This window comes from Astatotilapia calliptera, chromosome 3 (assembly GCF_900246225.1).
Source record: "Astatotilapia calliptera chromosome 3, fAstCal1.2, whole genome shotgun sequence".
Lineage (NCBI taxonomy): Eukaryota > Metazoa > Chordata > Actinopteri > Cichliformes > Cichlidae > Astatotilapia > Astatotilapia calliptera.
In genome coordinates this window covers 32,675,779-32,700,414 of record NC_039304.1, presented here as the reverse complement: position 1 = coordinate 32,700,414, position 24,636 = coordinate 32,675,779, and the positions used below count along the sequence as shown (strand labels likewise).

The 24,636-nt window shown below is 38.0% G+C and overlaps 1 protein-coding gene across 1 annotated transcript; it reads right to left on the bottom strand.

Moving 5' to 3' along the window:
- Positions 1-2,103: 2,103 nt before the first annotated feature.
- LOC113019264 (integrin alpha-M-like) lies at positions 2,104-24,275 on the bottom strand. The gene is made up of 30 exons (XM_026162846.1): positions 24,200-24,275; positions 19,544-19,646; positions 19,278-19,381; positions 18,854-18,924; positions 18,333-18,447; positions 16,031-16,158; positions 15,764-15,909; positions 15,203-15,353; positions 14,207-14,351; positions 13,553-13,626; positions 13,263-13,383; positions 12,360-12,499; positions 12,107-12,247; positions 11,786-11,998; positions 11,528-11,661; positions 10,741-10,883; positions 10,485-10,639; positions 10,278-10,403; positions 5,590-5,663; positions 5,280-5,421; positions 5,092-5,190; positions 4,910-4,989; positions 4,752-4,838; positions 4,566-4,635; positions 3,386-3,484; positions 3,173-3,253; positions 2,955-3,065; positions 2,704-2,817; positions 2,518-2,628; positions 2,104-2,338 (listed from the first exon to the last, which is right to left on the bottom strand). Exons 1-30 carry the CDS (start codon positions 24,234-24,236, stop codon positions 2,237-2,239), a joined length of 3,417 nt encoding a protein of 1,138 aa, XP_026018631.1. The 5' UTR covers positions 24,237-24,275; the 3' UTR covers positions 2,104-2,236.
- Between the last annotated feature and the right edge of the window lie 361 nt (positions 24,276-24,636).

Sequence of the window (24,636 nt, the reverse complement as noted above, 5' to 3'; positions counted from 1 at the left end):
ACAAAAACGAACTATTTTTTATAACTAGAACATTTACAGGAATTTGTTTTTAATCTTGAATGGATTAAATGTTATCCTGAAAAGAGTGCTTTATTATTTCAAGTATGTTGAGTGTCCTGACTTGGAACACATTTGTCAGAAGATGTCATGGTGTCCATTTCCTGTTTTGAGCATATTTCAGCTGCCGTAGGGCGAGAGGTGGGGTACACATCACCAGTCTGTCATAGGACTAACACAGAGAGACAGACAACCATTTGTACTCACAAGTAACAGTAGTAGTAGTAATATAACAAAAATATAGCTAGATGACATGGTCTCATTCAAAACAATAATCTGTTGAACACAATTTAATCATGGGAAAATTTTCCAGGTAATTAAATCAAGTTAACATAGGTTTTGTTAATTCACAGAAAATGTTCACTTTTTGTTCTTACTTTTTTCTCTAGACCCCTTGTATTTGATTACTGTTATTTAGTATGAATAGTTTTTGAATCGTATTAACTCATTGCTGTTTTAATACTGAAAAGTGGGCTTGTTTCTATTCTATTAGTTTTTTTGATTTCCCCGTGTGTGAGTTTTTCTGTTTTCTCTAATATCTTCTTCAGTATATCATATCATGTTTATATTATGTTATGTTGTTTGATGTTTTCTTCTTGTGTCCTTGTCTCTCTGTTTTTGGTTTCAAGTCTGTGCCTCCATTCTCCATTTTCCCTATGTGTGTGTGTGTGTGTGTGTGTGTGTGTGTGTGTGTGTGTGTGTGTGTGTGTGTGTGTGTGTGCGCGCGCGCGTTGGCCTATGTTCCTTCAGGATCACATACCTTTTGGCAATCACACACTCGCTCTGATGAGATCGTTTGGGCAGCTTTGAAAGGATGCAGCAGTGCATCAGCTTATGATGGCTTGGTGCCTTGAAAGCAGCTAGTGAAGTGCTACTCCTACTTTGGTTATTGTTTGGATTTGTTGTAAAGTTATGTTATGTTAGTTATGTTAAGTTATGTTCACCAGTCTGTCCATGTGCACAGGATTTGGAAATTGCGAGCTGTTGAGTGGTGTGTGACTCTGGTGTGGACTCTGGGATAATATTGACATGAGTCTGGGTCTAAGCAAAAGCCCTGTGGAGACTGGTCCTTCCAACTGCTTTGAACTTTTTGAGTCCTGTCTCTAAATAGGTCTTGCTGATATTTGCAGGTTGTGTGTGTGTGTGTGTGTTTATCTGTAGGAAAATCTTTAACACTTATAAAATAGATATATACAGTTAAAAGTCTAAAATTTATGCCCTCTTTTTCAAGGTGTCCAGTGGGCAGGATTAAAGTCTTTGTCAGGCCAACACTAGTCCCAAGGCCTTATGTTTGACACCCCTAATTTATAAGGTTGTTGAAATCTGCAGACAGCTGAGACTGAAAAACTCACTTAGATGAGTTTATGAATGTTTCTTCCACTAAAAACACTGCAAACAGATGAACAGAATCAACTTTTTAGGATGTTGTTACAAGAATGATTGTGCATGCATCACACTAAACAGTCCATTGTGTTACATCCATGAAAGTAGTTTGAGAAATGAGTGACGTATTGATTCTGCTGACAAAGTCAGAGTTGAAAACCAAAATGCAGAAGTTACAGGGTGACTGTTCAGAGTTACGTCAGTGATTTAGAGGAAGCCCTGTGTACACCGAGCTACAATACTGACAGCACTATGTTTTAAACAGTACATGACACTGTATTGGGATTATTTTTGTTTTTGATCATATAAACAATATACATACAGATGATGCCAGAAAGGTCTAAGGATTAATGGCTGATGCATGTGGATTGGTTGCAGTCATGTGTAGCTTCCTTAAAAATTCCTACTTCTTTCCACTTCCTGCAGTGTCACTATGTGTCAAAACTATTCACAAAATCACCTATTGGTGGTGCTAAAGAGACAGTTGCGCCAAAACTATCAGCACAAAACTACAAAAACTAACAAGAATTTGCATGTATCGCACTGCACTAAGCACAAAAATTCTAATTCACTGTACAATGTTTGCAATTCAAACTCAGAAATATTCATTGTATAGTAAAGTGTAAAGTGTTGAATGAGTGGGTGAAAGAATGATGTCAGATATAGCAAGCTGTTTTTGGTTTAATTAATCCAATGTGGTAGCATTGACATTTTTACACAAAATGTTGACTTCTAAAATTATAAGGAGGATCTATAGCTTTCATATAGTTTAAACATGCAACTACAAATGTGATCTTTATTTTTCTGCCGGGGATGGACTTCCATCAGTCCCTGGATCTGGACCGTCCTCTGCATTGTCATTTATCATCTGCGTGTACTTACTCTCAAAAAATCCAGCCTAGAATTGCAAGGAAAAACATAAAAATGCACCAGTCATCCATTAAAAAGATTAGTGAAAAAAAACAAAGCTATATGAGTGAATATACTAACCTTTAAACTATTTTTAACTGAACATGTTATCTAAAAACTTTAAAGCTGTGCAAGTAATTGAAAAAAAGTCTAAAAAGTGTATTTTACCTTATACAGACCAGCAGTGAGTAAAGCCAGAAAAGCCAACCCTCCCAGACATCCTCCAATGATCTCTTTGGTGAAATTTGCCTCAGAATATACTTCAACCACTGCTTCAAGCTGAGAGATAATAGAATATGGATTATATTCAAGATCTTTTACAACTCAGACAAGAGAAAAAAAATATGTAATCACCTTGTGAACAGGAGGATTGTTGTTAGACACTGTTGAAAAGTAGATGTATTGGCTTTGGTCATACTCCACAGTGGCTGTACTGGTCAAGAGGAATTTGGTAGATTGCAGTCCAATCTAAGAAAAATGGAACACAATGAGCCAAAATTGGGTGTTTTTTGATTTAATAGGAAACATACTTATCTTAAAAAAAGTTATTAGTACATACTCAGGAACAAATCTTAATGAGACAACACAAACTTCCCTTCAACTACCTGCTCTATCCATTGTGAACTAATGTTGGCAGAGATTTCGTATGTCCTACTCTGCAGTCTTTTCAAGAATGAGTTGCACTTGAACACTCTGCACCTGGCTACAGAGCAGTCCTGAGGGTGAGAAAATGCAACATAAGCTGTGATACCGTGTAATGTGATTTCTTTTTAAATCTACAATTAGGGTAAATATGAACAGTTAAGTACCAAGGCATACTTACCACCACTTTATTCTTTTGTATTTTTGGAACAAAATCTCTGACACTTGGTTCTTCATCATTTCCTCTCTGACAATCTGAAATCTGTGTTTGATTTATCAAATAAAAAACAGTTTGATAGTTTTATTAGTTCTAATTTCACCACATCCATCCATCCATATCAAAATTTAAGCCATTTGTGGAGTCAAAAACTAAGACTTCTGACAAATGTAATACCTGTAGACTGCTCAAATCCACCCAAATGTCTTTTTCACCAAGTTTCACTGGAACTTTGATCACCACAATGAAATTAAGCGCTCTGATATAGTTTGAAACCTAAACAAGTAAAGAAAAGGACAATCAACCATTAAATTTAGGTCTAAATGATACAATGGACTCATACAATGGAAAAATATAGATACAGTGTTGGGAAAAAGTGAATTCCTATTTTTTTTTTTTTTGTATGTTTGTCACACCTAAATGTTTTAGACCATCAAACAACGTTAAATATTAGACAAAAATAACAAGTAAATACAAAAGGCAGTTTCTAAATGAAGGTGTTTATGTTTGAGAGGAAAAAATATCCAAACCTACATGGGCCCATTCATTGTTGCAGAATTGTTGTAATTCAGACACAATGGAGGGTTTTTGAGAATTAAAACCACCTTTGTAATGTCATATCACAGCATCTCTTTGGGATTCAGGTCAGGACTTGGACTAGGTGTGCTTGCTGGTGTGTTTTGCACCCTTGTCCTGCTCCAGAACCCAAATGTGCTTCAGCTTCAGGTCATAAACAGATGGCCCAACATTCTCCTTCATGATGTTTTGGTATGTTTGTCTCATCAGTCCACAGAGTATATTCCCCAAAGTCTTGGGGATCGGTAAGATGTTTTCTAGTAAAACTGAAACGATCCTTTATTGTTCCTTTTGCTCAGCAGTTGTTTTAATCTTGGAGCTCTGTCATGCAGGCCATTTTTGCCCAGACTCTTTCTTATGTTGGAGTCATGAACTCTGACCCTAACTGAGGTAAGTGGTGGGAGATCTCAATTGCTTTGTTTCTTGTTGGTTCTGGATTTTCCTTGAAACGCAGCATGATGTCTGACTGTTGAGGATCTTTTAGTTTACTTAATTTGTCAGGCAGGTCCCATTTAAGTGAATTAAGAAACGATATTGCAGTAATCAGGCCTGGGTGTGGCTAGAGGAATTGTACAACTTTCCAAAAATGTGATACACCACAGTTAACTTGTGTTATAAAATTAACATAAATGTTTTTTTCTATTATCTTGGTCTAATAACAACATTTTTTTGGATTATCTGATAAACATTTAAGTGTGACAGACATATACAAAAAAAAAAAAACAGTAACTCTGGAAAGAGGCAAAAACTTTTTCACACCACTGTAGAAGTTTAAATGTACCTTAACTGATTGTTGGACTGGTTTCTTCAAATCATTCTTCCCAAATGTGAAATTGTTGTAGCTTAGTGAGCTAAACAGATAATGTATATTTAATGTTTAAAATATATATAATACTTGTTATTACATACTTATTTGTTACTTACTACATGTAATTCTTTCTTTAGTTACAAACAAAACAACACATACCTCGCAAATGTCATAAAAATGCTGTATTTTACATTAATTGATTTCCTTTTGTAAAGTTCACTTGTAGGGGCATGCTCCTGATTTCCACTGAAAGAGAGAAGTGAACATATTTGTAATGTATACATGGGGCTGTTACTTAAATGAGGAAGGAACATTACCTGGTGGCATTTGCAGTGATAAAGATCTCCTTCTCAAATTGACTGTTGGTGTCAATCCCATAGGAGACAATGAAGGAAGCCTTAATTGAATGAGAAAGATGAGTGACTTCTCTTTGCCTTTAAATTGTGCAAAATTCAGAAAAAAAAAATTGATAAAAAAAATGTTATTTACAAAAAAACACCTTAGTTTTGCTCTTGAAAATTGGCTTGTCAATAGTGCAGTGTGTCCATCCCCGGGATAAATCATCTTCACTGTCCAAGGAGTTGCACTCAATTCTTCCCTTTATTAAAAAACAAAATGATTCCTGGATGCATTTGAACAACAACAGATCAGTGATGAACCGATACAGACTTGATCCTGGTGCCTTACCTGCTGACTCGTGAACTTCCTGTAGGACAGTCCAGCTGGGTACGTGAGAATAACACGACTGTTGTAGGAGTTTTCTCCTCTGTTCTCCACTGTGACTGTGACATGCAGAAATTCATCAATGCCCACTTTAACCACTGAGGATCTGGTAGCACATGGAGAAAGTTGAGAAAAAGAGAGAGGAAACAAGGCTACAGTCATACTAATGCCACAGTGCATCAAATATAATGTACTTTGAGCTCTGATAAACCATGTTATTTTTCAGTTCAAACAATATGGCAACAATAACTGTGCTCACACAAGCAAGCCTCACCTGGTGAAGCCGAAATCCACTTTAAGGTCATCAACACATCTGTTGTCAGTACCACAGTTGATCTCAAACCCTAACTGTGAAAGAGAGCAATATGGAAACGTAAATAAAGTATATATTATTTGCTTTATGAACTAGTAGATTTTAAACTGAACTGGGAGCCAATTAAGTGACTTCAGTACAAGGTTAATATGTTCAAATTTACATGTACATGTAAGGTCTGTGGCTGATATATTCCGAAAAAGTTGACGTAATAATACGGATTATCTGGAAAATCCTGTAAATAAAATATCATCCCTAGTCTTACCTGCTTAAGCAGAGACTAATTTCTCTGAGTCAGTTTTAGCTGAGAATTATTTAATTTTTGATAAATATCTTTAAGTGATTAAAAAAAGAACTATATGTGTGTCACGGTCCCCGTGCCTCACCAGCTGATTCCGTGTTAGGCAACATGTGTTCTTGTGCTCTCTCTCTCTCTCTCTCTCTCTCTCTCTCTTTCCCCGGTGCTCACTGTGGGCTCCACCCCTGGCCCACACACCTGTGCTCATCATCACACCTGGCGCTGGTTACCACAATCAGAAGGGCTTTTTAAGATGGCAGACCTACACTACTCGTCGCTGGAACATTGAGTCACCTGCGTTAGTGCTTCAGCAATCTGCCTAAGTCTGTGAGTTTCCTTGTGATCTAGTGCTAATTGGATTTTCTGTTTGTGTGCGTAGATTCCCCCCGGACCCGTCCCTGTACCCCCGAGTGAGCGAGAAGAGTGACTGGAGTGGGAAAAGAGTGGGATTGTTGGATGAAAGAGCAGAGTGTGGTTTTGGACCCTTCCCCCCTGGAGCCCCGGACCCCTTCCCCGAGCACCTTGTATATATATAATCACCCAGTGACACCACTGTAAATAAACACACTATCAGTTTCTGCAAAGGTCTCCTGGTCTGCGCCTGAGTCCGTTTACAAAACCGTGTCACTGTGGCCTTATTAATATTCTTATCAAAACTGAGAACACAAAAATTATGCCCAGATTCCAGATGTGTTTCCAAAAAATAGTATTGATATGAACAGAATTTTTTTTCTGACCTTTTGGACCAAAAACAAAATATTTCTGCCATAGTTTCATATTTAGACAAATTTGATCTTTTCTAAAGAGATCTGTTATTTTATGGAAGGTAATAAAATTGTTCACTTAGTGGGTGTCTCTTGAACAACAGTAGCTCTTCAACTAGATAGAGCTAGAGTGAACCAGAGTTTGGATGACTGGGTGGGTGGCATGCAGACCACCCTAACACTGGGAAGAGCATCACTAGGGCAGGGGGTGAATTGAATGCTACTTGGCCACAGTGATGAGGTTGGTCCCAGAAAAGTTGGTCAAGAAGGGAGATGGACACCTGCCAGATGGAGGCAACTACAGAAGGCCACTTACTGTCTTGCACCAACTGTGACCACATAATTTTTTTAGTCTGTTTATTAAAGGATTCTGATTCGGCACCCCACAGATGGAGTATGATTGTAGTTATCACCAGCAGCGTGGAAATCATCCTTATTCAGGATAGAGAATTAGGCTCAGATTTTCTGGCAAGACATGGAGCTAGCCTAGGCATTTGGCTTAGTTCCCAGCTTGTTCAAAAGGTGAAATGCCAGGTGGCAGCTACATCCAGGCATGGGAAGGCTGAAGTTAGTTTCTCATCTGCAACAGTGACTATGGAGCCAAGGAGCCGCTCAACACATCTGATCTGATCCTTGGCGGCCGCTTGTCGGGGCCTGGGGCCTGGGGCTCGCTCGGGCCCCTTTGGAGGTGGGGTGCCCCCGGCCTCTCGGCCTGGGGCTCGGTCACTCAGGCACAGCTGGGGGCCGGCGGAGCTCACGGGCGCGTCACTGCAACTCCCCCTGACTTCTGCTCCGCGGCTGCTGGGTGAGCTCTCATCTGGGACTCTCCTCAGCTCTTACTGGAACAGTGGCGCGGCTGCCCCTCTGTTGGTCTTCCATGGTCTCTTGTGTTCTGGGGGCCTCTGGATGTCTGGAGTTTTGATCTCCTCCATACCCGCTTCACACCCTGGAGGACGGGGCTGTGGCCCCCCCACACTCCCTAGCAGATCATTACATGGAGAAACCTTTGGAATGCAAGCATGCTGATCCACACAGGTATGCACACATGGGTATTCACAGACGCGGACTAAAGCTTTCTTGGCTGCTACCTCAAAGCACACTGTGCGCTGTCTATCTTGCGTGCTGCACAATATCGTTTATTATTTAGTAAATATTGATATCTATGACTAGCTAGTTTATTGTGATGGTGCTTTGTTTTCTCTATTATTATGTTGCTCTTTGTTGTTTGCTGTCTCCTCTGTTTGTTTTTTTTTGTTTGTTTGTTTTTTTCTCCATACAGGTGACCCAGGAGTTCTTTTTTTTTTTCTCTCTCTTCCCCCCCCTTCTCACCGTCTCTTCTCCCCTTTGGTTTTCTTTCTTTCTCTCCCCCTCTTTCTCTCATTCATTCCCCCTGTCCTATTTATTAAAAAATAAAAATAAAAAATAAAAAAATAAATAAAAAAAATAATAAAAAAAAATGACAAAGGATGAACTGAAGCTCTGCCATCACGTAATGTCGCATACTGCTGTTTCTGATGTCATTTAAAAAAACAAAAAACAAAAAACAAAAAAAAAAACACATCTGATCTGGTACCAAGTAGATATTCTTCCTTCCAACTAGGCAATTTTTGTAAGTCAAACGGAGACAGTTGCCACATCCATTAGGAAGAAATGCTGAGATCTTTAACATGACCAATAAGTGGAAGAGCCCCGTCACCTTTCAACTGAAAAAAAAAAAAAAAGGTCTGGAGGACATAATGCAACCACAAAGAGAGTGAAGCACATACAAGCAAGTGTCCAAGACATACTTTTAACTCCTTATGCAGACTCCAAAAACAGTATCAGACGTTTTGGCAGTTTGCAAGTCAGTATACCACTTTGCTGGTTTTCAACCACTGCAAATGTGCTCCTGTGCAGCCCTCCACAATCCCAACTGCATATCGCTAGACAAAATCACCTATAGGGCTGCTCGATTATGGCAAAAATGATAATCACGATTATTTTCACTGAAATTGAGATCTCGATTATTTGACGATATTTATTTAACAATAACAATGTATTGAATAATGACTTTAAAGATTGTCATAAAATAGTGTGAAAAAAACTGATAACAGTGCAAATGTTTGCAATATAAAAAGTAAATGAAAAATGTAAACATCTATGTTTAGTGAACTTTGCAGTGTTGCTCTGTGGTGCAGCTACGACACCGTAGCAAAGTTTACACACTATGTCTACTTGATCCACGTCTGACTCCGCGAACCAATAATGCTTCCACACCACTGAAGTTTTTTTTTACCTCTCTTTTCAACCAACGGCAGTCACTCTCCTCTCCAAATAACTTCTGCTTAGCTTTCCGAGCTTCCCTTGGGTCCTCTTAATCAGCAGTTCCCAACCCCCGGGCCTCGGACCAGTACCGGTGTGTGAGTCGTTTGGTACCGGGCCGCGAGAGTTGAAGCTCAGGTGTGAAATGTATAGTTTTCAGGGTTTTTATCGGTTTTCAGCGTTATTTTGTTATCGTTTTTATCGTTTACTCGGTTTTCCTGTGTCTTTTCACGTGTGTTATGAATAAATTTTCTTTTTTTCGGTACCGGTACTAGTTTTATTTTGTTGTATTTATCCGCGACACCTTAAAGGCCGGTCCGTGAAAATATTGTCGGGCACAAACCGGTCCGTGGCGCAAAAATGGTTGGGGACCTCTGCTCTTAATTGTTGTGACACGTGTTCGAAATGCAGAGAGGTGCGCTCGCTTTGCCACACGGAGCAGCGCGAGAGTAAGGCACGAGGGAGGGGCTAATAAACGGCTCAGTCATTTTTAATGATCGTTGAAAGCCCAGATCGTAATCGTGATTAAAATTCGATTAATTGAGCAGCCCTAATCACCTATGCATCAGTCGAATGCTGATTTGTTGACAAGTGGTCCAGAATAGGGAAAGGGGAAACAGTAGAGTTCACCAGGAATAGATCAAATATGCAAAAAAAGAGAAAAAAAAGTCATAAAAGGTCAAAAATAGATTGTGCAAAGTACACACAGTGGCTGCCATGGACACTTGACTTTGTTTTTAACACTTGGTTTCACTTCAGCTCTTTGGATGTCATAACTTCGCTTTTCTCAGTAGTTGACTGATGGACTATCAACAGCACGCAAGATTAGCCTAAAGACTGGATGTATCATGTGTTTCTGACGCTGTCCTCATCTGACAACAAACAATGGCTGCAGGCAGACGGGTAGTCTGTGACATTTTTTATTTTTAAACTTGAAATTTGTCACTACTGTGGAAGCAGCTGAGAACTATATAGGTTCTCTTCTGTGTTAAAAACGTGTTTTAAAAGACTAAAAGAAATTGCACACAGAAAGCTGTTCTTTGCACAACTTGCATGTATTGTAGGGGTACACCACTGGGGTAAATATAACCCATTTACTTCCATTACTTCAGTAGAAGTGTCTCCAATAGGTATAAGTCAATTGCATGCCAATAATACAAGGCATTTGAAAATGAAAGTGCAAAACTAAAACTGTTTCTTAACTTTGACTAGGATCAGTTATCCAGTCAAATATTCTTTGGGTTTGTTTTTTAGTTGGTTGGTATTTTTTTTCTTGGGTTACTTACAGGAAAAATAGTTGCTGTTTGACTCTGTGGGGCAAGACTTGGCCTGAGGTTTGTGTTTAATGGCAACCCATCAAATATGAATTTGAGCTCATTGGAAAGTACATTAAGAGCATCCTCTGGACAGGCCTGCAAGAAGAGAACAACGTTAAGTTTGTTGACTTGAATCTCTCTTGGTTTTAGTACTTTTTCAGATGTTTTATTTTTTACCTCGATAATGAATTTTACAGTTGAACATTGTCGGTTTTGTAAGTCAAGAGTAACAGATCCAGACTGCTCTTGTTGTTTCCCACTGACGTAAGCCCGGTTGGTTGGAGATTTGCGAGAAGCATCCAGTGTTAAAGTGTAATCAATCCTTGCTTGAGCTGGAACAAATACATTTCCATGTTACGAATGTTTAGACATTAACATTAAAATAATGGACACTGGCTTTTTTGTTTTACAAAAAGTGAGGTGAATGATGAACCTGTGTTGACTGTAGACACTCTGCTCATGGTAAAACAGATTGCAGCTGTGTTCTCCAATGGTTTTGAGCAGTCTACATTCTGAGTAGGAATTTGGTTTGGGCTGAATAACACCTCAGCTTTTACCATTACTATAGGTCTTGATCTGGAAAGTAGGGGGGAAACATGTAAATTACATTTGGGGTTTTAACTTAAAGCTACAGAATTTTGAGTCACCCAAAAATGTCCTTTTTCAAGCTGAAATTATTTATACAACAAATCTTAAATGAACATTTAAGGAAATGCTTTTTGATTGAATTTTCATAACTCTAGAACAATAGTGTTTCAGTTAAGTAACTTTATCATACCAATTGGCTTACTAAATGATAATTATTTCATATTGTTAACATGACTTTACTACACACTATTTTATTAAATCCTCTGTTTTGGGGTAATGCATGCATTTCAATTTCTGAATGGAAATCATTTGTTACAACAAGACTGAACACAGACTATAATTCTAGATGCTTAAGCAACCACATTTATTGCTTCTTTAACCAGTAGAGCATTTTCAATCAAGTGTTAAGATAACTAGAAAAAGGAAATCCATTCATTAGTTACGTTTTGAAAATTATAAACTTTCATTAATATAATTTGACCTTTGAAAAATAAATATGCTTTACCCTGTTCTATATTTCAAACTGATGTAAACTTTTATACATTAGTGAATTCATTAAGGTTCACCATCAACAAAAATGATAGAATTATCATAAACGACAGTAATGTATGATTACACTATCTTTGACTTACCTCAGTAAGACAACTCTACCCTTTGAACCCACCGCTAAGTCAGGCAGTCTATCACCACTATGATCAAAAGATGACTGACTGATTGTGAGGCCAAAGAACTTCAGTCCTGACTGGACCTCAGAGCCAGTTATTCTCTGTGTACATATATATACATAATATTTTAATCAGATTATATATTCCAACTGTAGATTGTATAGATATTGGAATTACGTGGTAGATGATTTTAGTCATCATTGTGAGTTCTTTGATGTCATGTACCTGTGAGTAAGTAGGACTGATTCTTCCTCCTCCTTCGCCATTAAATATGTAGATGCTGCCTTCACCATTATTCTCCAAAGGTGCTCCAACTGCCAAATCCCTGAATCCATCTGAGTTTAGATCAGGCAGCACAGCAAGAGAAGAGCCGAACCTTCCTTTGACAGCTGCACGTCCTCTTAGTACTAATGGATCATCAAAATTACACTCCACAAACTAAAAGGAAGAGAGTGAATATTTTATGAACATTAAGAAAGTTGGCAAATAAACTGATTAATTTAACTGTAGGACATAAAAGATTATAAATATTCTAAATATATTTACCGGACCAGTTAATCTGCAAACATAAACTCTTCCCTCTCTATCAGGCTCCATGTACATTGGGGCAGATATGAAGATTAGATCAGTGATGTCATCATTATTTATGTCCATGGTACACACCTCTGCCCCGAAATATGCACCAGTCTGATAATGTTAAAGCAATAAAATTATTAATTAGAAAAACTGTGTAACTGAAACAGCTTTTATTTTCGAGAAAATTATTTTATTTTTTGTTTGTCTTCCTGCAAAAACATACCTGTGTCGAAAAGGACTCAATCTTTTGGTTTTTCAAGTTTTCTCTGTTAACAGCAAACACAGCTCCTCTGTGTTTATATCTTGGAGCACCAACAACTGTCAGAGAGCCACGTTGGGTTTTAGCAACTGCCATAGAGTAACCTAGAATTTAGGTATTCAAAGGGGGAAGAAAGATTAAGATGCCTCCATTTAAATTTGTCATGGTCCTGGGTCAGTGACCCAGTGTTTTGCATTATTATTGAACTTTGATTCTGTCAGTATTTATCATTTCTAGTCTTTTGGTTTCGGTGTTAGCGCTCTTAGTATTCTGGTTTTTGTCTCTGTGTTCCATGGTTGCTTTGTCTCCCCTGTCAGCTCTATCCCTTTGTTAAGCCTGCGTTTATGTGTTATGTTTCCTGCTTTACTTTGTAAATCTGTGTCTCATGGTAGTGTGTCTAGTTTGGCTTCCCCTTGTCTTGTTGTGTTTGATTACTCCCAGGTGTGTGTCCTCCTGTGTCCTATTCCCTTGTTATCCCTCCATGTATTGTAGCCCTGTGTTTCTCTCAGTCAGCGTTGCATCGTCCCCTCATGCTTGTGGGTTTCTCCTGTTGTGCTCCCAGAGATTGCAATCCTGAGTTTCCCAGTGTTTTGTTTTTAGTTGCCAGTTTCTGGGTTTTGGTTTGGTTTTATAAGTGTTTTTTGTATAAGTTTTGCCACTGCAATAAAGCAGCCTCCTTCAGTTCATCCCTGTGTTTTGAGTTCTGCATTTGGGTCCTTTCTCCTGCCTGACACAGCAGTTTCATGACAAAATTGTGTCCGTTTTGCAAACTCATTAGTGTTTCTGGGTGAAAGAACTGGAGCAGAGCTGTGTATATACATGATCACATGTGTATGAGTTAGATTGTTAAAGCTGTAATATTCTTACCAAGATAACTGTCAGGCTCCAAAGACACATCTTCATATGTTTTCACCTTCTGGCCTCCTGTTGTGTATTGCACGTAGCCTCCCTTCCACTGGTTTGCACCAACAATAGACATCTGAATTCCCTACAGTGCAGACAGGAAATACATTTTATACACAATTTATTTTACCTTTAAAATCTGGAATGTGTTTAACCTGTATTTGCCATTAGAACTTAAAAACTCCCACAAGGCACATGTGAATCTTTCTTTCTATGACTCGGCTGTCTGGTGAGTTTCAGGTAGTTTTAATTACCTCAGGCACAATAACTGCACTGAATCCCTCTTGAGACATTTCCATTTCCAGTGACTCTCCACTGCTTTGAGATCCTGTGTCAGAAAAATAAATGAGAAGGTAAAAGAGAGACAAAATACAACATATACATTCATACAGGTTCATTCTCTCACTATGCTTCATTATGCTAAGTACAATTTTCAAATAATTTGTTTATTATAAAAGTATCTGAAAATGGATTCTTCCTTTCAAAACGTTATAGTAATAGCATGCTTAGCATCAAATTTAGCATTATTATTACATTCATTAATATAACAAATAATTTCAAATGATTTTTACTGTTTATTATAACCGCATTTGTTGTTCATTTCTCTAATGTAAAGTTACAGGATGTTCAATTTAAAATGTGACTCTAATGAATACAATATAATAAAGTTGATACAATGTGGTGATTTTAGTTGCTTCATAGTGTAGCAGTTTACACAACAAATGAAAGTTCACTGCTTCAATTCCAGTAAAACACACAGATTATCATCATGTTAGGAATGACATCTGATGTGAAAAAACTCTTATGAATAGGTAGGCAGTAAAATAATATTTAACATAATGTAATTATTTGAATTTTTGAAACATTTACAGGAATTTTAAGTTGAAACAATAAATTCATGTTCATACCTTCGATGGAGAAAATTTTGTCCTGCAGATTCTGTCTTATTACTTCAAGTGCGTCGAAGTTCTCCACTTCAAACACATATGAGGGAGTGGATGCAATGGTGCGCAGTTCTTTTCTTGCATCAGGGAGCCTAAAAGCGCTGCCCACCTATGATTTTACAGATATGTTTGAGTCCTCATATTAAGCAAGATTATTTGCTCACTTTAGTAAAATACAGTCCTTATACTTCACCTGATTTACAGTAAAATTTACACACATCACTAAGCCATTACTTAGCCTTAACAAATATTTGAGAAAGAATTTGTCATTTTAAAGACCTTAGCTAATATGAGTGTGATACTGTAATATGATCTCACTGCTGCAACAAGTCAGTTTGTGAAATTTAATCCCTCCTGTATATTCCACGATTGACTATAAATGGTATTATTTCAAAGTGGAAGCCTTTAGAGCAGGGGTCCCCAATCCCAGTCCACGAGGGCCGGTGTCCCTGCAGGTTTTAGATGTGTCCTTGATCCATCACAGCTGATTTAAATGGATAAATTACCTTCTCAACATGTCTTCATGTGGCTGTAGCTCAGGTGGCAGAGCAGGTCGTTCTCCAGAGGCCTAGTAATGAACTAATCATGTGATTCAGGTTGTGTTGACCCAGGGTGAGCTCTAAAACCTGCAGGGACACCGGCCCTCGTGGACTGGGATTGGGGACCCCTGCTTTAGAGCCATGCCAACTCAGTGTAAAAGTTGAAAACACTTTTAACCTCCTGTGGCATTAATGCAGCACAAAGATTGTGAGCTTCATAGACTGGGTCTCTATGGCCAAGCAGCTTCTGAAGGTGTAGTGAATGAGTTGCTCAGGACCTGTCTCCCTATAGTGCATTATAATGGGAGTGTAGTGTGACAAGTGAACAAAACCAAGTACTAGTATAAAATGCAGGGGTTCCATTGTTAATAGAAATAACAATGGAACTATTTTAAGCAAGTTTAGTAATGAAAGTACTTACCCCAATAGCAAATCGAACAATGTTTTTACTCTCTGCTCGCTTTGTTGCATCTCGTAGATCATACCGGTCAGTAGATTGTCCATCAGTAATTACTATCAAGACCTTCTTCCCATTTGGTCTGGAACCTCTTTGTGGTGTGAAAACGTTGTTCCTGTCAAAAAAAAAAAAAAAATCTAATTTCTAAAGATTGTTTTGTTTTACAGTTGATCTTGTAAATTATATACTATCAGGTAAATTGCATGGTTGTTATTTAAGCATACATCATTCTGTTTTGCTTTTTTTTTTTTTACTTTTGTACAAATCAATGTAATACAAGTTTGTTTGTTTGTTTTGTTTTTTCAAATTTAAATCTGCAAACATTTGAATTTAGCCTTTTTGGGTGCCATGACTCTGGTGAAGATACTTTAAAACCCAAGTCTGAGTACAGTGTCCCATTTAAAAAGCTTCCTGCAGTCACAGTCAAATTAGTGTGGTCAGATTCAAAGAAAAAAAGTCATCTGGACAGGAAGTCCAAACAATGAGGTAACTGCAGTGCTTAAGTAATATCATTGTATTACTTACACAACATGTGTGATGGCCTTAGCTGTGTAAGTAGATCCCCCCTGCTGTCTGATTCCATTGATGTCAGTCTCCACTGATCCAGATGAGGAAAATTTCTTAAAGTTAAAGTGAACCTCTGGATAAGTGGAGAACTGGGAAACAGAAAACTGAAAAGGCAGAAATTAAAACATGTAAAACATTATTTTTATGGGACTTAATAGAAATAACAATGGAACTATTTTATATCTGTGCCATGATTTTACTGACAGAGCGACAACAGCTGCTTACCTGTGTTTCACTTGAGAGAAATGATTGAATTATCTCTTTGACAAATCTCTTCATTGTTTGAAAATCAGGCTGAGACACGCTGCCTGAACCATCCAACAGAAAGGCAATGTCTGTTTGCAGTGGGCACCCTATCAAAGAGATTAATTTCAGAATGAAATACATTTTAAAGGGTTAATTTTAACATTTTCCTCACACTCATATTATATAAACAATAGAATCGAATAGAAAAGAATAACCCTTTGTTGCACATTGTACATGTACAATGAAACTATGGCTGCTCACACCAACTGTGCAGGGAATATAAATACTAAGACAACAAAAATAAATAACAAAGAAGAGGAAGGCACACATTAAAAGGAGAAGTTGCTTGAAGTGCTTAAATGCAGTGCAAGATTTGGGACGTTGTGGGTGGGGGTTACCATAAATTTCTCATTTAGACAAGCTTCTCTTTAATGTAAATTCTTAATAAAGTTGATGTAAAAGATCCAACTTTAACTCTAAATAGACTATCTGAAGTATGCATTCAAGAAGGAAAATAATTATTTACAAAACCTAATTTGTGATGTGGAAATGATTTCTAGTGAACGAATATTAAAAGAATTTAGATGGTGTGCATACGATACAGATTTTAAACCAAATGAAAGTGATAAAAGATTTCAGTATTGGATAGAGAGTGGGCTAACAACATTCCATTCCTCCACACATAAAGGGACACTACGGAGTTTTCAATCTTTACAAATAAGAAATGGCCAAAGACAAGTAGATTTCTTCAGGTTTCTTCAAATGCGGGATTATTTTAATAATAATAATAATGGATTGGATTTATATAGCGCTTTTCAAGGCACCCAAAGCGCTTTACAATACCACTATTCATTCATTCTCACATTCATACACTGGTGGAGGCAGCTACAGTTGTAGCCACAGCTGCCTGGGGCAGACTGACAGAAGCGAGGCTGCCATATCATACCATCAGCCCCTCTGGCCAACACCAGTAGGCAAGTAGGGTAAAGTGTCTTGCCCAAGGACACAACGACCAGGACAGAGAGCCCAGGGATCGAACCGGCGACCTTCAGGTTACAGATGCGATTCCCAACCCCCTGAGCCACGGTCACCCCGTAAACCAATAAACCAATATTGCAATATCCCAAACCCAAACTCGGTTGAGTCAGGAATTTTTAAGATAGTTAAATTAACAGATGTTGTTTCTCTGAGAAAGGCAATCTCCAAACTATATAATGTGCTTCTTCGGGCAAAAAAGGATACTACTCAAAACATTAAGACCAAATGGGAATTGGAATCAGGGATGGGTATAACAAACGAGAACTGGGAGAGGATTTGTAATTTTCATTGGTACTCAACAAGTTCACTATCTTGGAGAGACCAATGAAAATGAAAGCAAAATGCTGGAGAAGATGTGGATCAGAAAAGGCACATCAAGGCAATTCATTAAACTCTGTGCGAGGTCTTTAAGATAAAATTTGTAATTTTGTAAATTTGCACATGGGTCTGGGGATGGGACACAAAGCTCTTACAAGCGCTATTAGTGGCCAGCAAAAAAATCAATAACCAAAAATTGGCTAAATCCAACTCCGCCAACATTGAGGATTGGTTTAATGTGGTTTTTGAAATATTTAACATGGAAAAATTGACATTCTCCTTAAAAATTCAAAAAGATAAATTCTACAAAATATGGAATAAATGGGTTAGCTTTGTGTCCCCCATCCACCCTGAATTTAGGTAACATCAGCCCTGAATTGGTGTACCTCCCATGTATTGTATAATGCCAGGTCGACCCTCTACTTCATAATATGTATTAAATGTACTTTAAGTAAATAAGTTAAATATGTTGCATTATGTATACACTGTCAAGCCACCGAGTTCACTTTTTGTTATGTGAATGTAAAACAAAAGGACTAAGAAAAAGTCTTTTTTTTTCCTTTTGACTAAATAATATTAATTCACTTTACTGTAACAATCCCTTTTCAATAAAAATATAATTTTAAAAAAAGAGAAGGAAATGATTTCTAAGCAATATCTAAACTTGATTTGGGTTTTTCTCTTGCAAGTTTTTTAGGGATGTGGCTTCAGATTTGGCCTTGACTGTCATCTCTTTTTTACACCAAATCATACAAGTCATACATGTAGCCTGGTGTCCCTTCTACCTTTGCAGCAATCTCATCTTCCAAAAAAGTATTTTTTTATTTGCTCCACTGCTTTTTCTGATCAGCCTTAATTTATGCTGACATGTATAAGAGAGTATGTGTTAAAGAGTGTCTCTTTGCCAAACTCCTTTTGCTGTTACCTTGAATAGAAGAAGGTACGGGTGGTCCAAGCCTATTATAACGGTCCAACTGAAAGCACACCCCGTTGTACATGGTGATGCTTTTGCAGTCCTTTGCAATGGTTGGTCCACACACCTGAGAGGAGACAAAGCCAAGATGTGATTAAACAATGGTTTATTGTTTGAGATCAACCAATTTGACAAAAAACTAATTCTTATATGACTGTTCAGAAATGGTGATTAAAAAAAACAAAAAAAAACAACTTTAGCCTTTTTAAGAAGTTGTGCAAATTTTTTACCTTGATATGATTAATAATTTCTACGTTAAGGGACAAATTTGAGCATTTTAAAACATGATTTTAATTTTTTCATTAGTTAATTTTACAGCACTTTAGAGCCTTTACAACTTATTAAGTACATTATAACTTGACCTTCATGCATTTTGAGATTATAACAAAACATCTGACACACAGAGAAGAGAAGATTTTGATCCTTAGAGAATGTAACAAAGCACTGGTAATGTCTGCAGTTCAGTAACTCACCACAGTGTTTTGTCCTCTTTGATCGCTTTTCATTGTCAAACCAAGTGACATGTTGACTGCGAAACCTGGTGCTGAAGTGAAAACATTACATTTTTATTGTTTTTTTTAAACAAAACATAAAATACACTGTAAAAGTAAGAGCACAAGGGTGAAGGTAACAAATTGAAAGAAAAACAGAATAAAATTTCACTATTATGTCATTTTAAAATGTTGAAAACAATAGAAAAGAAAAACCTTAGTGATTTTTTTTCTTTGCTTATTTAATTTTATTAACTGGTAAATCAATATTGTTTTTGAAGAGTGAATGTTACCTACTAAGATACCTAGATATATGTACTCTATGAACCGATTTAACGAGTTCCTGTGCCTGGATTTGTGCAAAATTTCTTTGACAGCAAAATATTTACTGTTACCAGTTACCTACCTTCAAATTGGATATCTTGGCAGGTTTGGGAAGATGTGGTGCACCTATATATTCTCCCTCTTTCATTTTGTGAATACTGTTCAAGTGCAGCACTGACCAGCAGACTGAGGAAATAAATTCAGTCAATGATGTAAGTTAAACTACAAAACTACAAGTGTTTTATATGTTTATTTTTTGCTCTGGTGCATAACAGAGATGGTAGTTCAAAATCAATACATAAATAAAAATAATCTTAAACACACAGATGGAAACCAATGTTCACTTACTCTGATTGTCTTTGAACCACCTGGTAACCAAAACCAGCAGCAGAGCTCCTCAGGGCTCTCCAAGCCACGGGCTCAATATTGAAACAAAGTGTGGCACTAAACACTGAAAATTTAAGAAGAAAGAAGAATATCAGAAGTTTTATTTAAAGCCTTCATAAGAATGAAAATGTGGTTATAGCGCCTCTTATTACAAATCACATTGAGAAAAGTAGGCTGCGGGTTGTTTTTTTTTAACCCTTTCATTAGCACTAGTGACTAAAAAGCTCAGAATATTGTGCTCAAAGCAGTTACTTGCTTGGAAGTTATTAGGTTTCATTGCGGAAGCTTAAATGTTTTTTGATTTGATTACCATACAGTGAAAATTTCATACCACAACATCCATACGTAACAAAGTCAAAGGGCTATGCTGTAGTCATGCAAGTCCCAACAAGAATCTCAGCAGCACTGAGCGTGTGCAGCTGAGCTAAATTGCTAATTGCAAACGTCCCACTAATTTTCTCTGCCAGTTTACACCTAGAAAGTTTTAAAAGTCATAAAAAATGAGAATTATAGCTATATTTTAATCAACTTCAGCACTCTGGAAGACTGCAAATTACATCATTTATGAGTGTTTCAGTCCATTGTTATTAGGAACCCAAACACACTGATTTGCTCAAGCAGCAAACCGGCATCATCCATGAAGAGAATTCACTCTGAAGATTCCCTGCAGCCGGCCTCTCCACAGACCGGTGACATGGGGGGCATTTTGAAGTCAATAAGCACAAAACTCTGCAGCTGTGACTTACGCCTGGCCCTTTTGGCAATCCTTCAAAAAGACTTTCAAGTGCTGCATGAGTCAGTGGAATTCAGACAGCAGCTGCTGGCTGCAAACACTTGCTGCTGTAAACACCATCCTCAGAGAGTTGGTGAAATCCATCGAGAAGGAATGACCCGAGAAAACTGAAATATCAAAGACACTATTATTGAGCTCCAGGCTCACAGCATGATGGATAGCTTGGTGTTTTCAGGAATACCAGAGATGGCAGAAGAGGATCCAGAAACAACGGTGAGTCATGATATCCAGACTTATCTGAAACTCTGGGTGGATGTAGTTAAAAACATCAGGATACACCGTGTTCATTGTTTTGAAGGTAAATGAGCAGATGGATGTAGATCCCGATCTTTTGTGGACAAATTTAAACACTGGTAAAAAGCCGCAGCCAGGAGCTGAGAGGAACAGACTTGAATGTTTGCAGTTTCCAAAGGAAACGCTGGAGTGATGCAAGTTCCTGTTCTCTGTCCAAAAAAGGCTCATTCAAGGAGGCTCCCAGGCTGTCATCGTGGTCAATAAGCTGTATGTCAAAGGGCAGCTTTATCATGACTAAAACACCACACAATAGCTGTACTGATCCTAGTTAGTACTAGGATAGGTTATACATGACCACAGTGAGATTTGTCGCATGGCATGTATGGGAAGTTGGTTTGAAGTAAAAGGCTTAAACTTTCTAACCCATTAAATGGCAAACATTGTCTTTCTACATTGTGGACTCATTGGTCTGAAACATCTGTGCACACACTTATCCACATTTTCCTCACACATTTTCATTTTGTTACAACTCAAAAACCAGAGGTGTAGCCATACTAATAAGCAGAAGAATAAACTTACTGTTAGCAACTGTTATTACAGATCCAGAAGGTAGATTTGTAAAACTTAGATCCACTTAGATCCAGGCTCAGTATTTATGTATTGCCAGTATCTAGGAATCAAATGTTTCTAGCAATTAAAGGCTCAGTACAGGAGTGAGTCAAAGGAATGGGCAGTCCACAGACATTCTTAAACAATACATGAGTGATTTTGGTCTTTGCAATGCTTGGCATTAACATCACCCCACTCTCAGGGATTACACCTTCTTATAACCAGTACACTACTCCAGTACTCACACTCTTGCTTGGACTAGTTTTTAGTTTACAGCTTCATTATATCACCATCAGATCATGCACCAGTGCCAGTCTCTCTGATACAGCCACAAATCCTGATGGTTTTCCAGCTGAGTGTTACAAAGAACTTTGGCCTATGATAGCACCTACTTTTTTTTGGTAAAGGGTAACTCAGATTCAGAGTGATCTCCAAACATACCGCCCAATTTCAGTCATAAATGTGGATCTTAAAATACTCTGCAAAGTCCTTGTCAGAAGATTAGAATAAAATCACTTGATTCATAATACATCCTGATGAAACAGGGTAAACACTCCACCACTAAAAAAAACACACAGACTAATAAATATAATATAAATATAATAGATTATTGCTCCATCAATAAATTAGAAACTGCAGTTGTCTTTTTAGCTACAGAGAAAGTCTTTGACCAGGTAAACTCGAAATTTTTATTAGCCGCTCTATACAAATTTGGATTTTTGGTACATTCTTCATAGATTGGATCTATACAGCTCTCCGAATGCATGTGTTAGGACTAAGTCCTTCCCAAAACAGATCACGAGCTCGCATCTGGTTCACTGCTTGTGTTGTTAATGGGTGGATATGTGTGAGCGAGTAAGTGAATGGCTTGGGTGTGTGTGCGAGTGTGTGTGACTACACAGCTGAATCTGTATCTGGGGCTCGCTGAGCTTTGCCACTGAGGGACATGGTCATGGAAAATGGATATACAGTGGGGCAAAAAAGTATTTAGTCAGCCACCGATTGTGCAAGTTCCCCCACTTAAAATGATGACAGAGGTCAGTAATTTGCACCAGAGGTACACTTTAACTGTGAGAGACAGAATGTGAAAAGAAAATCCATGAATTCACATGGTAGGATTTGTAAAGAATTTATTCGTAAATCAGGGTGGAAAATAAGTATTTGGTCACCTCAAACAAGGAAAATCTCTGGCTCTCACAGACCTGTAACGTCTTCTGTAAGAAGCTTTTCTGTCCCCCACTTGTTACCTGTATGAATGGCACCTGTTTGAACCCATCATCTGTATAAAAGACACCTGTCCACAGCCTCAAACAGTCAGACTCCAAACTCCGCCATGGCCAAGACCAAAGAGCTTTCGAAGGACACCAGGAAAAGTATTGTAGACCTGCACCAGACTGGGAAGAGTGAATCTACAATAGGCAAGCAGCTTGGTGTGAAAAAATCAACTGTGGGAGCAATCATCAGAAAATGGAAGACATACAACACCACTGATAATCTCCCTCGATCTGGGGCTCCACGCAAGATCTCATCCCGTGGGGTCAAAATGATCATGAGAACGGTGAGCAAAGATCCCAGAACCACACGGGGGGACCTGGTGAATGACCTGCAGAGAGCTGGGACCAAAGTAACAAAGGTCACCATCAGTAACACACTACAACGGCAGGAAATCAAATCCCGCAGTGCCAGACGTGTTCCGCTGCTGAAGCCAGTGCATGTCCAGGCCCGTCTGAAGTTTGCCAGAGAGCACATGGATGATACAGCAGAGGATTGGGAGAATGTCATGTGGTCAGATGAAACCAAAGTAGAACTTTTTGGTATAAACTCAACTCGTCGTGTTTGGAGGAAGAAGAATACTGAGTTGCATCCCAAGAACACCATACCTACTGTGAAGCATGGGGCTGGAAACATCATGCTATGGGGCTGTTTTTCTGTCAAGGGGACAGGACGACTGATCCGTGTTAAGGACAGAATGAATGGGGCCATGTATCGTGAGATTTTGAGCCAAAACCTCCTTCCATCAGTGAGAACTTTGAAGATGAAACGAGGCTGGGTCTTCCAACATGACAATGATCCAAAACACACCGCCAGGGCAACAAAGGAGTGGCTCCGTAAGAAGCATTTGAAAGTCCTGGAGTGGCCTAGCCAGTCTCCAATCCTCAACCCCATAGAAAATCTGTGGCGGGAGTTGAAAGCCCGTGTTGCTCGGCGACAGCCCCAAAACATCACTGCTCTCGAGAAGATCTGCATGGAGGAATGGGCCAAAATACCAGCTACTGTGTGTGCAAACCTGGTAAAGACCTATATTAAACGTTTGACCTCTGTTATTGCCAACAAAGGTTATGTTACAAAGTATTGAGTTGTATTTTTGTTATTGACCAAATACTTATTTTCCACCCTGATTTACCAATAAATTTTTACAAATCCTACCATGTGGATTCATGGATTTTCTTTTCACATTCTGTCTCTCACAGTTAAAGTGTACCTCTGGTGCAAATTACTGACCTCTGTCATCATTTTAAGTGGGGGAACTTGCACAATCGGTGGCTGACTAAATACTTTTTTGCCCCACTGTATACACAAGAAGTGATAAGTATATTGGATTTTATGTCCAGTTCTACAGCTGGTTTTGGGTTGTAAGTAAGAATTTACTTTCATTATGTTTGACTATTCATTAAATAAACTCATAAACATTTTAGTAATTAAACTATTTATACAGTCAGAAGTTAACTGAGTTGATTGCAGAGATAGAGGAGAAAAATGCAAATAAGGAAATTGCCATTACAAAGGTATTTATAAATGATTTGCTTTCCCTTGCTAATCTGTAGTGTCTACTTGTTTTTAATTCCACAAAAAATATATTTTTTAAAGACACTTTGTCACTGTGCTGTGTGTATTTAGTAGAAAAACTTACTTACATATGTTTACAGACATTTATTATTAATGAATAAAAGACAAACACAGAATGTGCACGCTTGTCTTACCTGACAAGAATAGCGGGGCACTAATTATCCAGTCCATTCTGTCACTCACATGGAAAATGTAAACAACACAGGAGTTCAGTATTACTTCTCTTGAAAGTTTCAGAGGAGGAGATGAAATCAAAATGCAGAAATCATAAGAGAGTTCCTCAAGGGTAAGAGTTTTATTTAGAGGAACGGTTGGTTATGTAGGAGGAGCTACAATAGTGACAGCACTGTCTGTTTGATGCCAAACTACACTGTGGTGTTGTTGTTTAATGTGAATTAAACACTTATTTTTAAGTAAACAATACTGACACTTACAGTAAACACATTGGATAGTTTATTAGTTTCTGAGCCACAAGATAAAATCCCTGTGATTATGAATATGAAGATAAGAAATAGTAAAACAAAAACCTTCAATTTAAGGTTCTATCAGTTTGTTATTTGCTGGTGTGAAA

Coding starts and splice junctions, on each gene's coding strand:
- LOC113019264 (XM_026162846.1), bottom strand. CDS start 24,236: ATGGACTGGATAATTAGTGCCCCGCTATTCTTGTCAG. Junction 19,647..24,199: donor TGCCCCGCTATTCTTGTCAG/GTAAGACAAGCG, acceptor TTAAATTTTCAG/TGTTTAGTGCCACACTTTGT. Junction 14,352..15,202: donor TTGTTCGATTTGCTATTGGG/GTAAGTACTTTC, acceptor GTAAAATCATAG/GTGGGCAGCGCTTTTAGGCT.